At 51.2% G+C, this 13465-nt stretch overlaps 1 protein-coding gene across 1 annotated transcript in view; it reads right to left on the minus strand.

The window, feature by feature from the left end:
- The window catches only part of lrp2b (low density lipoprotein receptor-related protein 2b), a 184999-nt gene that overhangs the window by 8986 nt on the left and 162548 nt on the right, over positions 1-13465 (minus strand). The window contains exons 72-74 of the mRNA XM_039740545.1: positions 3265-3384; positions 3089-3176; positions 2915-2976 (exon numbers count right to left, since the gene is read on the minus strand). Coding sequence (XP_039596479.1) covers positions 2915-2976; positions 3089-3176; positions 3265-3384 — 270 coding nt within the window. The remainder of the gene's footprint in view (positions 1-2914; positions 2977-3088; positions 3177-3264; positions 3385-13465) is intronic.

The following is a 13465-nucleotide window of genomic DNA, read 5'->3' on the forward strand; positions in this document are numbered from 1 at the left end:
TCAGCCAACACAGGGTGCAAGGCAGGAAACAAACCCCGGGCAGGGCGCCAGCCCACCGCAGGGCTCACACACTAGGAACAATTTAGGATCGCCAATGCACCCAACCTGCATGTCTTTGGACTGTGGGAGGAAACCCACGCAGGGAGGACCCGGGAAGCGAACCCGCAGGTCTCGTTACTGCGGTAGAGCAGTGCCACCCACTGCGCCACCCACTGCGCCACCGTGTCGCCCGTGAGGTAAAGTCCGTTTTTGAAATTCTCTGACTTACAATATTTCCATACGTCTGACATATCACCCGTGTCCGTATATCCGATCTCTATTCGCCTTTTCGTTATTTCTCCGAGTACTCATTTCTCGTTCTTTCTCTTCTCTAATGCGATCTTTACTTTCTCTGCTTTGACCCTGTCGTTGTGTTCTGCTTTCATATTCTGTCTCTCGCTCTGCGTGCGTTTCTACGAGTCTTTTGAGTTCCACTTTTCATTTTCTCTAACCTGCTCTGCCTGTGTTTGGCCCCCTCGTTTCTTAACCTCTCCATGACGTTTTACTTTGTTTTCTGCTCTTTGTCTTTTATTTCTGACCTCGCTTTATCCTGCTTTTGTTTCAATGACACCTGGTCCGCGGTGATTATTTCCCCTCTGTCGAGTAATAATTTCCGTTTGTTTGCGCCCCTGCGATCTTTACTTTCTAATTTTCCTACTTTCATATTCTTTAACTTTCTCCACATTTGCGTATGGCGCCAACGTTTTTATTTTTTTGAGCTTTTCGAATTCCTAATCTCCAACCTGCTCCGCGTGTGTTTAGCGCCAGCGTTTGTGAACGTCTTTGTGAACTTCTCCTCTGTCTTGTAATTCTGAGCCCAACTGGATGTGCTTTGTTTCAATCCCACTGTCCTTACTTTCTGAATTTGCCCCTCGATTATTCTTTTTCTTTTTTTGTCTCTCCAACGCTTTTGAGTCTCTTTTCTCGGCGCTGCTTTCTTCTTCTCTTAGTCGTCTAAGATCTGCACCTCAAATCTGGAATAGCCTGCCAATAGGAATTCACCAGGCTGATACAGTAGAGCAGTTTTAAAGAACTGCTGAACACACGTTACTGTAACATGGCCTTCTCATAACTTCAACCTAACTTCTATTTCACTTAATCCTGATACTCTATATGTTCAATCTCCTCAAAATAACTATTCATGGTGGCTCTAAAATCCGTACTGACCCCAACTCTCTTTTCTGTTTCTTTTTCCGGCCTGCGCCACCTCCACCTACTCAAAGCTTCATGAGGCTCCAACAATGATGGACGGATTAAAAGGAAGAAGTCTACGTGACCATCATCATCATCAAGCCCTTCCGTGAGAACCCTAAATCCAAAGAGGACTGTTTCATTTATGTTAGGTAGAATGTCCAGAGGGGACTGGTCAGGGGGTCTCATGGTCTGGAATCCCTGCAGATTTTATTTTTTTTCCAGCCGTCTGGAGTTTTTTTGTTTTTTCTGTCCCCCCTGGCCATTGAACCTTACTCTTATTCAATGTTAATGTTGATTTATTTTGTTTTATAATTGTGTCTTTCATTTTTCTATTCTTTAATATGTAAAGCACTTTGAGCTACTGTTTGTATGAAAACGTGCTATAGAAATAAATGTTGTTGTTGTTGTCTACGTTTCATTTGTAACGTGTTGTCCTTCGACGCTTTATACGCGCTGAGAGCCCCGGATCTGCGTCTGCTCAACGCCCTTCACTCACACGGCCGCTCTTATTGAGTTGTGAGTACGGCGTGTCTGCCAAGACTCTCGTGTTCTATGTCACCGCGAGACGCTCCTGAAGGGTCAATCACTTGGTGCAAAGTCTCGTGTTGAAGGTCCCCGTGCGACGCTCCGTGGCCAGTCTCTTTCGTCTCGCGGGTCTTTTAAGTGTCTTCCGTGATCTTCACACGTCTCGTATTCCTAGTGTTTCTAGGCAGGTATTTTTTTTTTTTTATATAATAGAGAGATTTAATAAGTTGAGTTTGAAATGAAATTCAAGTGTTTTGGGGGCATATTTAGGGTTTAAACCACAGGTGTCGAAAATCCAGGCCTGGTGAGTTTTCATTCTCACCCTTTTCCTAACCAGTTCTCACTGCTAATTAACTCCTTTTCCCTTTCATTTCATTCCCTGTTTATTTAAGGATGGAGTCCTTTGAGTTCATTCTTTTCATAATTAAATGTTAGCCAAACAGAAATGAGACATGAAACGAGCTGACAGATGAACAGCTAAACTGGGGCTTCAAACTCCATTCAGTTTCACTCCAACCAGTTTCTTAATGAGAAGACAATTCTTGCTGTTAATTAGACCCGTTATTTAATTCCACAGCCTGTTTCTGCTCTCGTTCTGCCACAACAGGCATTTCCAAAACTGTTGCTTTTTCTCTTTTTTTCTAAGAACAATGTCAAAATGTCACCCTTCTTTATTTCCACACATTGTGTGATGGGCACACGTTTAGCTTGTCGTGTTTCAGCTCGTTTTGCATCTCATTATTGTTTGGCTGCTGACTAAGGAAAAAGAAACAAAGGGGCCTGCGGCAAGTTACTTAAAATTGAGGCAAAGGTTAGAATGAAAACCTGCAGCCACTGCGGCCCTCCAGGACCGGAGTTCGACACCCCCGGGTTTGAACTGTAAAAGCAGGCATTTGGTTGACCACATCCACAATTCACGGGCGCTCGAGGAACGTAACCTCCACAGATTTGGGGAGTGGACTGTAATACGGCGTTCACACAAATCACAGAGCGTATCGTGGGCGTTAAGCTGATAGGCATCATAAGAGGGGTGGGATCCATTGGCGGACCACCACGTCAGTGCAATGCGAGAGTAACGCTGTAGCCTTACAGTCTTTCATATTTGTTTAAGCCGTTTTCAGAACACTTGCAGCCATTTTCAGTTTCCGCTTCTCACCTGACTGTTGAAGCAGATTATCGTTGTTCTGGCAAAAGTCACCGCTCCAGGATGGTGGGCACCTGTGGGGCCAAAATAAAAGATCCATGAAACAAATCAAGGGCTAAGAGAGTGAGACAAACACAGGGCAAGTGTCATGAAGCCCACTACACAGAGAGAATGCGGGCTTCTTACTTGCACTTGGCCAGATTGTCATCCAGGTAGCAGGTGGCTCCATTGCGACACAAGCACGGTGGTGGCATGAAGGGTGGGGGCACACTTGCTGCAGGAGAAGAAAGGAAAACTCACAGCATGCACTCCATGGTCACATAGATGACAGCCAGCGGTCCTTGTAATGAAGGGACACTTACCTGCGTCACACTTCGTGGAGCTGCCAGGATTGAAGGACGACCCCTGGGGACAGGCACAGGTGTACCCTCCGGGGCGCAGCAGGCACAGGTGACTGCAGTCTCCTTTACACCGGTTTGGTACTAAATAGAAAAGCACAGACGGTCAGTCACTCATGGCGCTTTTCCAGTACGGCACGACACGGTTCAGTTCAGCTCACTTTTGGGGGGTTTTCCACTGGGCACAGTACCTGGTACCTGGTCCTTTTTTTAGTACCACCTCAGCCGAGGTTCCAAGCGCGCCGAACCGTTACCAAAACGTGACGTGTAAACTCTGCTGGTCACTGATTGGCCGGAGAAAATCGTCACTGAACTTGCGACACGAGACACAACAAACCCGCTAGATTTTTAGCACAGCCAGCGAAGGTTCGGACGCACCATTTTGTTTTAACCAAAAATGGCTGTTTCATAGTCTATTGAGGAAGTACAGACGTTCCTCTCGTTGGTAGCCGAGGAGCGGATCGAGCGAGAGCTGGATGGGGCGACGCGGAATGAAAATTTTTCAGGAGGTCGCTAAGCTCTTGGGCGCACACGGCTACCATCGGACTTGTAGGGACAAGTTAAAAAAAACATCCACATGCCGAGAATGAAGAACACCATTCCGTCGATATGCTCCATTGTTGTGTGTGTGTTTGTGGCGCGTTTACGATGATGTCACGGCAGTAGAGGCGGCGCAACTATAACGACACGAGAATAATCCCGCCCACTGTAAAGCGGTACTAAACTGCAGTCGAAATGCAAACCGAGCCGAACTGAGCCGAACCAAGGTGAGCTGTACTGAACCGTGCTGTGCCGTACTATGCAGTGGAAAAGCGCCATCAGAAGGCACCAGGAGGCCAAAGAGAGGAGAGGAGACCGGCAGAGGGAGACCTCCGTCCTCATCAGCCTCATAATGACCCTTCGGACATCAATCCTGTCATTTGCTCTGCTCAGATCATGTGGTCTGTTTTTCTGTTTTTGTGTTCTTATTCATCTCGTGCTTCATCTTCCTTGTTCTCCGCAAGCTAAACCAAGGGGGGTGGGACCTCCTGATGCCGGGCCTACACAAAGAGTTCTCACACTTCGGCCTGCTGCTGAGCCATCAGCTCCCGGTTGTGTTGTTTGGCTCATTGAGCTGTCGTGTTGATCCTCTGGTCAATGGCCTTTGTTAGGAATCCATTTTGTTTGTAATTTTGATAAACATCACTTATGGGCTACTGAGTGTACATTGATGGGCAAAAATGGCAACTTTATCCATTTCAAATTAAATCTAGGGGTCTGAAGACTTTCTGAATCCACACACACACACACTTATTTTTTATATATACAGTATATATATAATATATATATATATATATATATATATAGATTGTGAGGGTGGCACTAGGGGTCTGAAGACTTTATGAATGCACACACAGACCTGGACACACACATTTATATATATTGTCACGCATGGGCGAGTAGGAGGCCGCGGGCGGACCCGAAATCACTTCGAAGGACGTTTGTCGGTAGGGAATGGCGGGTACTAACCTTTCTGCTTTCTCTTTCAGGAAAAAAGACGCTACGCCACCATAACCTGACCGCACCACGCCCACTTCCGCCTTCCTCCGCCATCTTCCCTGACGCCACGAATCCCGTCATCCCTCACGCCTCCTTCCCAGCATTCCTCCACTTCCGCTCCTCCTGTATAAAAATGGCCGCCGGCGCATGTAAAGTCGTCGGCGCATAAGCAAAGTTTTGTTTATCCTTATGACCTGTATTTTTGTTCTGTACAAAGAATTATTTCAGTTTGTTACAGTATACGGGGCCGGAAAACCCCAACCCTTGACGCTGTGTTGTCCTCTTTATTTTACAGTGGCGTAGTCGGCAGGATAGCTGCACTGAAGAAGCGACTAACTATGACTGAAAGGCAGGACCTCAACACCGTGCTGCAGGGCATGAATGCCCAGATCCAGTCCCTGCAGCAAGCACAGGCTACTACTACCCGGGAGCTGGAGGCCAAGGCTTAAACTCGCGGATGCCGAGAGGGTAAGGGCCGAACCGCCTCGTCCAAAGCCTCCGTCCCTTGTACCGATGACGGAGGCGGACGACATCGAGTCCTACTTAGGGATCTTTGAGAGGACGGCCACCCGGAACGAGTGGCAGCGGTCCGAGTGGGCGTCCCTTCTGGCGCCCTACTTAAAGGGCCCGCGCAGCGGGCCTATTATGACCTCCCTGAGGAGGAGGCCGCGGACTATAAGCTCCTGAAACAGGAGATCCTGGCGCTACGGCATTACGCCGAGCCAGCAGGCGAGTGAATGGCGGGGCTGGCAGTTTGACCCCGAGAAGCCGGCCCGAGCACAGGCCTTCGACTTCTGGGGAAAAATGGGCCGGTGGCTACGGCCCGAGGGCCCTCAAGCCCGGAAGGTTGTTGAACAGGTGGCCTGTGAGGGCTTGGTCAACGCACTGCCCGGCCCCCTCGCCCAGCAGGTTCGGCGCCACCCCTATACGGACATGCCAGGACTCCTGGAAGTCCTGGAGCGCCAGCTCGCGGTCTTCCGAGCCGGGGGGGCAGAAAGGCAAGCTCGCGGGAACCGGCCGGGACGGGCGGCCACCCCCGAGCCCTCTCGACGCGCTGCAGAAGCACCTCCCAGAGCCCGAGAAAAGCCGGCCTCTCCGCGCTGTTACAAGTGTGGGGAGACTGGCCACCTGCTACCCACCTGCCCGCTGAACACCCCCATGGAGCCGATGGACTGCACCTGGACTTCGGCGGAAAGGTACTGTACTCCGCCGCACCCTTTGGCAAGTCCGAACACGGGAGTGGTGTTAGTAAATGGGCACTCGGTGGTGGCTCTCTTCGACTCCGGCAGCAACATAACTATTGTCGCCGTTATGTCTTACCGCGACAGTGGCTAAACAAACATGTACGGGTCACTTGTGTACACGGAGAGACCAGGGCTTACCGTTCCGCAGCATGCTATCTTTCCTGGAGGGGGGATTTGTCCAAACTGGTGGTCGCGGTGTTACCCGAACCCCCCTTTCCAGTGATCCTCGGACAAGACTGGTCGCAAAGAAAAAGCGGTAAGCCACGCACCACTCCTGGGGCCTCACTGGGTCTGGCTATGGAGGGACAAGGCACCCTTCCCGGTCTCCACGCCATGCACTGAGGCAAGCCAAAATGGCGCAGGCACAAGGGGGGTGAGTTCTCAGGCCACGCGCTCTGAGCCGGGACCTCCCACCGGCGAAGGGACGAGCCAAGGAGCTCATCCCCCCAGCCCTTTGTTAGATCCCCTGAGCGGCCTGGACCACCAGTTTCGCTCCACGCCTGCCTCATTTAAGAGGGAACAATGGAACGATGATTCCCTGCGGTTTGCCAGGAATGCGATTGTTCTGCCAGGCGGCTCACAAGCGGACAGTTCCATACCACGTGGTCCCTTCTTTGTCTTAGAAAATGATCTGTTGTATCGGGTGGCAACTCACGAGGGTGAGGTGCGGAAGTTGCTGCTAGTTCCGCGTACCTTCCGGCGGGAGGTATGCGAGCTGGCTCATGCACACCTCTTAGGCGCCCACCTCGGGGCCGAGAAAACACTGGAGAGGATCAAGCTCCGGTTTTACTGGCCCGGGATCAACGAGGAGGTCCGGCGCTTCTGTCAGTCCTGTCCGGACTGCCCAGATTCGCCAGATTCCTAGGAGGGACCGTGCTCCTCTCGCCCGATCCCCTAATAGATGTTCCCTTTGACCGGATAGGGGTCGACTTAGTAGGACCTCTGGAGCCCTCCAACCGGGGCCACAAATATATATTGGTCATGGTTGATTACGCGACCCGATACCCAGAGGCGGTTCCCCTGCGCTCCGCTACCACCAAAAACATCGCACGGGAACTTGTTAACCTCTTCTCCCGAGTGGGTATCCCTAAAGAAGTCCTCACGGACCAGGGTACTCCCTTCACTTCAGATACGTTCAGGGAGGTTGCCAGATTACTGAGAATAAAGCACCTGAAGACGTCTGTCTACCACCCCCAAACGGACGGTCTGGTAGAGCGCTTTAACCAGACGCTTAAACAGATGCAAGGTAGTCAACGCTGATGGCAGGAATTGGGACCAACTCCTTCCGCTCGTGCTCTTTGCCTACCGGGAGGTACCCCAGGCCTCTACGGGCTTCTCCCCTTTTGAACTGTTATATGGGCGACAACCCCGGGGACTTTTGGATATCCTAAAAGAAGGTTGGGAGGCCGAGGCCCTTCCCTCCTCTAATATATTGGAATATGTAGCGCAACTGCGCGACAGGCTCACCAAAATCAGGCCTCTCCTCAAAGAACACGTGACTCGTGCGCAGGCAGCGCAGGTCCGGTGCTACAACCGCAACTCCGTCCTCCGGGAGTTCCGCCCGGGGATCAGTGATGGTACTCGTCCCACCTCCCACTCCAAATTATTGGCTCACTGGCTGGGGCCATACGAGGTTAAGGAAAGAAAGGGGCTCGTCGACTATTTAGTCAAGCAACCTAATCGTCGACCGAGCGAGAGGATCTATCATGTTAATTTATTAAAGCCATGGAAGGAGCGGGAGGAGACTCCCAAACACATAGATCCCTCTCGCTGTTCGCTAGCACGGTTGCCCTTAACCTCGGCGACGAGCTAACGCCCACACAACGGCAGGAGATTGCCCAGGCCATCTTCGCCATCCCCGAGGTGGTGAGCGAGTCCCCAGGCCGGACTGCGCTGATTGCCCACGATATAGTCACGGAGCCCGGAGTAGTCGTCCGGGAGAGGCCATACAGACTCCCGGAGGCAAAACGCGCCGAGGTGGAACTGGAGGTACAGCGGATGCTGGACTCGGACATCATCGAGGAGAGCCACAGCCCCTGGTCCAGTCCGATTGTCCTCGTTCCTAAGCCAGACGGCTCTTGGAGATTCTGTAACGACTTTAGACGTCTAAACCAGGTCTCCAAGTTCGATGCCTACCCTATGCCCCGCATTGACGACCTCCTCGAGCGGCTGGGTGCGGCTCGATATCTGACTACTCTTGATATGACAAAGGGTATTGGCAAATTCCCTTAACGGCATCTGCAAAAGAAAAAACTGCCTTTAGCACCCCTAGCGGACACTGGCAATACAAGGTCCTCCCATTTGGGCTGCACGGGGCCCCTGCGACCTTTCAACGTCTGGTGGATAAAGTGCTGAAGCCCCACCAGTCCTATAGTGCCGCCTACCTGGATGACGTCGTCATCTATTCCGGCACCTGGGAGGAACATCTATTGCAGCTCTCGGCTGTCCTCGCGACACTGGCTAAAGCCGGCCTCCGTATTAACCCCCGTAAATGTTTTTTTGGCTTAAAGGAGGCCAAGTATTTAGGCTACCTTGTGGGACGAGGACAGGGTGAGACCCCAGTGTTCCAAAGTCAAAGACATCCTGGAATGGCCCCGTCCGAATACCAAGAGACAGGTGCAGGCTTTCTTGGGGCTAGCGGGGTACTACCGCCGGTTCGTGCCCCGTTTCTCCGAGAGGGCAGCACCCTTGACTAGTTTGACGAAGAAGGGCGCTCCCCTGCATGTGGTATGGGACGACAGAGCGGAACACGCATTTAGTGACCTAAAACAGGCCCTTACGTCGGCACCGGTATTGCGGACCCCGGATTTTGGGTTACCCTTTATCCTCCAGACCGACGCTTCGGACACAGGCCTCGGCGCCGTGTTGAGCCAAAGCGTTGATGGTGTCGAACACCCCGTGATGTACCTAAGCCGGAAACTGTTGGACCGGGAGACCAGGTACGCGGCGGTGGAGAGGGAAGCCCTGGCTATTAAGTGGGCCGTGACTTATCTCCGGTATTATCTGTTGGGTCGCGAATTCACTCTGGTGACTGATCACGCTGCGCTTCAGTGGATGTCCCTTCACAAGGAGTCGAATCCGCGAGTCACCAGGTGGTTCCTGGACTTGCAGCCCTATAAGTTCACGGTCACTTATCGCCGCGGCGGCCTTCAGGCCAACGCCGATGCCCTCTCCCGCGTCCACGACCTCTCGGTTAGGTCCGCCCGACCGGATGGTCTTGGGCTGAGGGGGTCGTGTCACGCATGGGCGAGTAGGAGGCCGCGGGCGGACCCGAAATCACTTCGAAGGACGTTTGTCGGTAGGGAATGGCGGGGTACTAACCTTTCTGCTTTCTCTTTCAGGAAAAAAGACGCTACGCCACCATAACCTGACCGCACCACGTCCACTTCCGCCCTTCCTCCGCCATCTTCCCTGACGCCACGAATCCCGTCATCCCTCACGCCTCCTTCCCAGCATTCCTCCACTTCCGGCTCCTCCTGTATAAAAATGGCCGCCGGCGCATGTAAAGTCGTCGGCGCATAAGCAAAGTTTTGTTTATCCTTATGACCTGTATTTTTGTTCTGTACAAAGAATTATTTCAGTTTGTTACAGTATACGGGGCCGGAAAACCCCAACCCTTGATGCTGTGTTGTCCTCTTTATTTTACAATATATATATAGATTGTGAGGGCGGCACGGTGGCGCAGTGGGTAGCGCTGCTGCCTCACAGTTAGGAGACCCTTAAGGGTTCGCTTCCCGGGTACTTCCTGCGTGGAGTTCGCGTGTTCTCCCCGTGTCTGCATGAGTTTCCTTCCACAGTCCAAAGACATGCAGGTGAGGTGCACTGGCAATCCTAAATTGTCCCTGTTGTGTGCTGGGTGTGTGTGGGCTGGCACCCTGCCCAGGGTTTGTTTCCTGCCTTGCACCCTGTGTTGGCTGGGATTGGCCCCAGCAGACCCCCATGACCCTGTAGTTAGGATATAGTGGGTTGGATAATGGATGGATGGATGGATATAGATTGTGATGGGTGGCCGGGGCCAATGCCTGGCCGGGACGCCCTGCACCATATTTACCAGTGGGAAACCCATTATTTCCCCCTGGACGCTAGATGGCAGCCTCCCTGGGTTGCAGCGGACTCCCCCAGGGCTTCATGGGAGTTGGAGTTCTGTGCAGCCCCATTGGGTTCTGCAGGCGCTGCCAGGGGGTGCTGCAGCCGGAGCTGCTGGGCATTGGTCACTCCACACCCGGAAGTGTAGCCGGATGTCGCCAATCAAGCACCTGGAGCACTTCTGGGTACCCAATAAAGTGAGCCAGCGACCACCAGTCATCAGCCAGAGTCGGGTGGAAGGAGGACAAAGCTTGCTGAGGAGGAGTGGTGGTGGAAGAGAGAAGAAGAGTGCTTGGTGTTACTTGTGGACTGTGTTGTCGCTGGAGGGATTACGGGGAAGACGTGAAGAAAAATAAACAGGTCATTTGTTTGACACGTGCCTCCGTGTCAATCTGTGTTGGGTCAGGTGCAATATAGTGCCTTTATTTTACTATATATATATATATACAGTATATTATTAATATACACATGAGGGATGTTCAAAAAGTTTACACATTTTTCTGAACTCCATTTATTAAGATTTTCTAAAATAAATGACATCACTTTTTAAAATAGTCACCTTCCTTTATGATGCAATTTTCCCAGTCACGTGACCCTGTCAGACGTGACCAGTTACTACATCGCCCGCCTTCACCATTTCCAATGAAAATCTAAAAGTGCAGAAACTTTTTGAACATCCCCTGTATATTTTATGTATATTTATATACACACACACACACACACACACACACATAGCCACTCATGCATGTCAGGGGATCTCGATCGAAGTAATGTGATAACCTGCCGGGACGAGAGGGGGCGCTGCTGCTAACTTTCTCTTCTCCTTCTCTCCCTGCAGCACTGAGGAACCACCCAGTGAGGGCACTTAGCCCCGCCCCTTCTGGTTCCCCAGCAATAAGTCCTGGATGCCTAGAAGGAGGCATCATTTGGGCTCCTGGGCAGAGAGACCCTCAACTTATGGCTAAAGCCGAGCCTTTTTTGTTGATTTGGAAACCCGATACCTAAAAGCTATGAAGTGTTTATTTTTATTGAACTTTTTAGTTGAATTAAACTGGACTGCACTAAGGAACCGCCCAGTGAGGGCACTTAACCCCGCCCCTTCTGATTTCTGCACCATAAGAAGCCCAGCTGCCCAGAATGACGCATCATTTCCACAATGAGTCACCCACCCACCCACTGATCGACCCTTATTGTGACAGCCTCATAGCTTGTCATTCGTAGTTTTACCTAAGAGGCTGTTGACACCTAAAGATGTGTTTTTTGTTTTTGGACCAAGCAGTAAGCGGGACGACTCGGCTGGTACCCCATACTTTTCTCTGTTGCTCCTACCTGTGCACCTGGCCACAATATATACATATACATAACTATGTGTGTGAGTGTGTGAGTGTGTGAGTGTGTGTGTATATGCTGTCACGCACTAGCGCATGGGGAGCAGCTGAAGGACCCGACGTGCATCGCGACAAATTGTGCCAGGGGACAAATGCGGGGTACTAACCCCTCTCTCTCTCTCTTTTCATAGAAAGAAAGAAGCCGCCGTGATTCCTCCCGCAGAAACAAAACATCATCGCTTCCGGGTTCCTTCCTTCCCTCTGGTCCCCTGTTGATGACGTCCAAAAGCTATCCACCACCACGCCATCCCAGCATTCCACGTTCCTAATTTCCGGTTTTTATGTCCGTGCCACCCTCCCTGTCTTGTCTAACGCATTTCTCTTTTTTTTTTTGTTCTGAGATTTGGAAGACCTTGGCTTTAATTTACAGTATACGGGGCCCAAAAACCCCAAACGTTTATGACTGTCTCAGAGTCTTATTACAATACACAAACACACATTGAATATCTATATATATAATTCACTAAGGCAAGACAACCATGAAAAGCACGCCGGAAGGGGCGTGGATTCACTAAGCCGCCGACAAGTGAGACACCTATGGCGCACGCAGGAAGGAGCCACGCCCACCAACTCCAAGACCATTGGATATGACGACAACTCGCAGGGCCACGCCCACCAAGTCGGACGCGAGGACACAGAAAAAGTGGCGTCATTTATATTCGTCTGTCGTGGAGGCCACATGCGGTGCAGGTCTGGTTAATGCCATGTTCATGTCATGCACCTCCGAGCTACGTTGACTGTTCATAGAGGCGTGTTTCTCGCGGAGGTGAATCGCCATATGCAGCGTGTGAAACGGTTTGCGAGGGTATCTCATGGGATCTTTAAGACAATCATTTACAACTGAGGTTAAAACACAATGAAGTAAGCAGTCTACGAGTTTTTGGTTACAACGCATGACCGCTTGCACCACAGCAAACTGTTTTACACGCTACATACAGCAATTCGCATCCGCAACAAACATGCATCTTCTTAGATGCTCCTGCAGGAACACGGAAGACGTTTTCCTGCCCACCAACACTCCTTTTTCACCGGCCCGCGTCTACCCTCGCTCTCTACGCATTCACACTGCCTACCCATGTGCCCGAACGCAAAAACTCACCGACCACCCAGTTAGCCCCTTTTGTCTGTGCTAGGAGTCCACATGCACGTCTAAGCCACGTTGACTTTTCATTATTCTTTTCGGTTTCGACACCAACCGCGTCCACCATGAAAAACCATGCGAAAGGAACAACGAAGCCCCGCCCACAAACTCTACCCCTCCTCCCACGCGCTCAGGAACGCACCTCAGACCACTGCCCGCCAAATCAAACAGCTCATCAAACACATACTCACTCGCTTTGGTCTGTGCTGCGGTCCAAACCCAGCTGTGAGCCACGTTGACTATTCTTTTGCCCTCCATGGCTGCCGCTTCAAATGTATTTCATGGAAACAACACTTCTTTCAATGTCATAGAAATTCCTGCTTCAGGTAACTGTTTGTTTCTGTCAGTCGGGTTTTTTTTTGGAGAAATGTCATTGACGAAACTGTTGCTCATAGCAAACTGTTTTACACGCTACATACAGCAATTCGCATCGCGACAAACATGCGTCTTCTTAGATGCTCCTGCACTTTGTACACACCGCCCTCCTGCCGTGGTCGGGTGTCTTGGTGGATCATATATAGAAAGGCAGCCAAAACCGCACAGAGCAATGAAAAGTCTTCGTGAGTCACAGGTAGGGTTACCACTTTTAATACAAACAAATAAGGGACGCATACTGCAGCGGGGGCCAAGGCCACGGAACGCGCAATTTCATTCTCAAATACGGGACGATTCTGTATTTTAAACGACGGGTGGCAACCCTAGCCTCACAGGTGCATCTGGACTGTACAAAGACTCGAGTGACGAGTTGGAGGTGGGCACTTGAGCAG

This window comes from Polypterus senegalus, chromosome 17 (genome assembly GCF_016835505.1).
Source record: "Polypterus senegalus isolate Bchr_013 chromosome 17, ASM1683550v1, whole genome shotgun sequence".
In the NCBI taxonomy this organism is placed as follows: Eukaryota; Metazoa; Chordata; class Cladistia; order Polypteriformes; family Polypteridae; genus Polypterus; species Polypterus senegalus.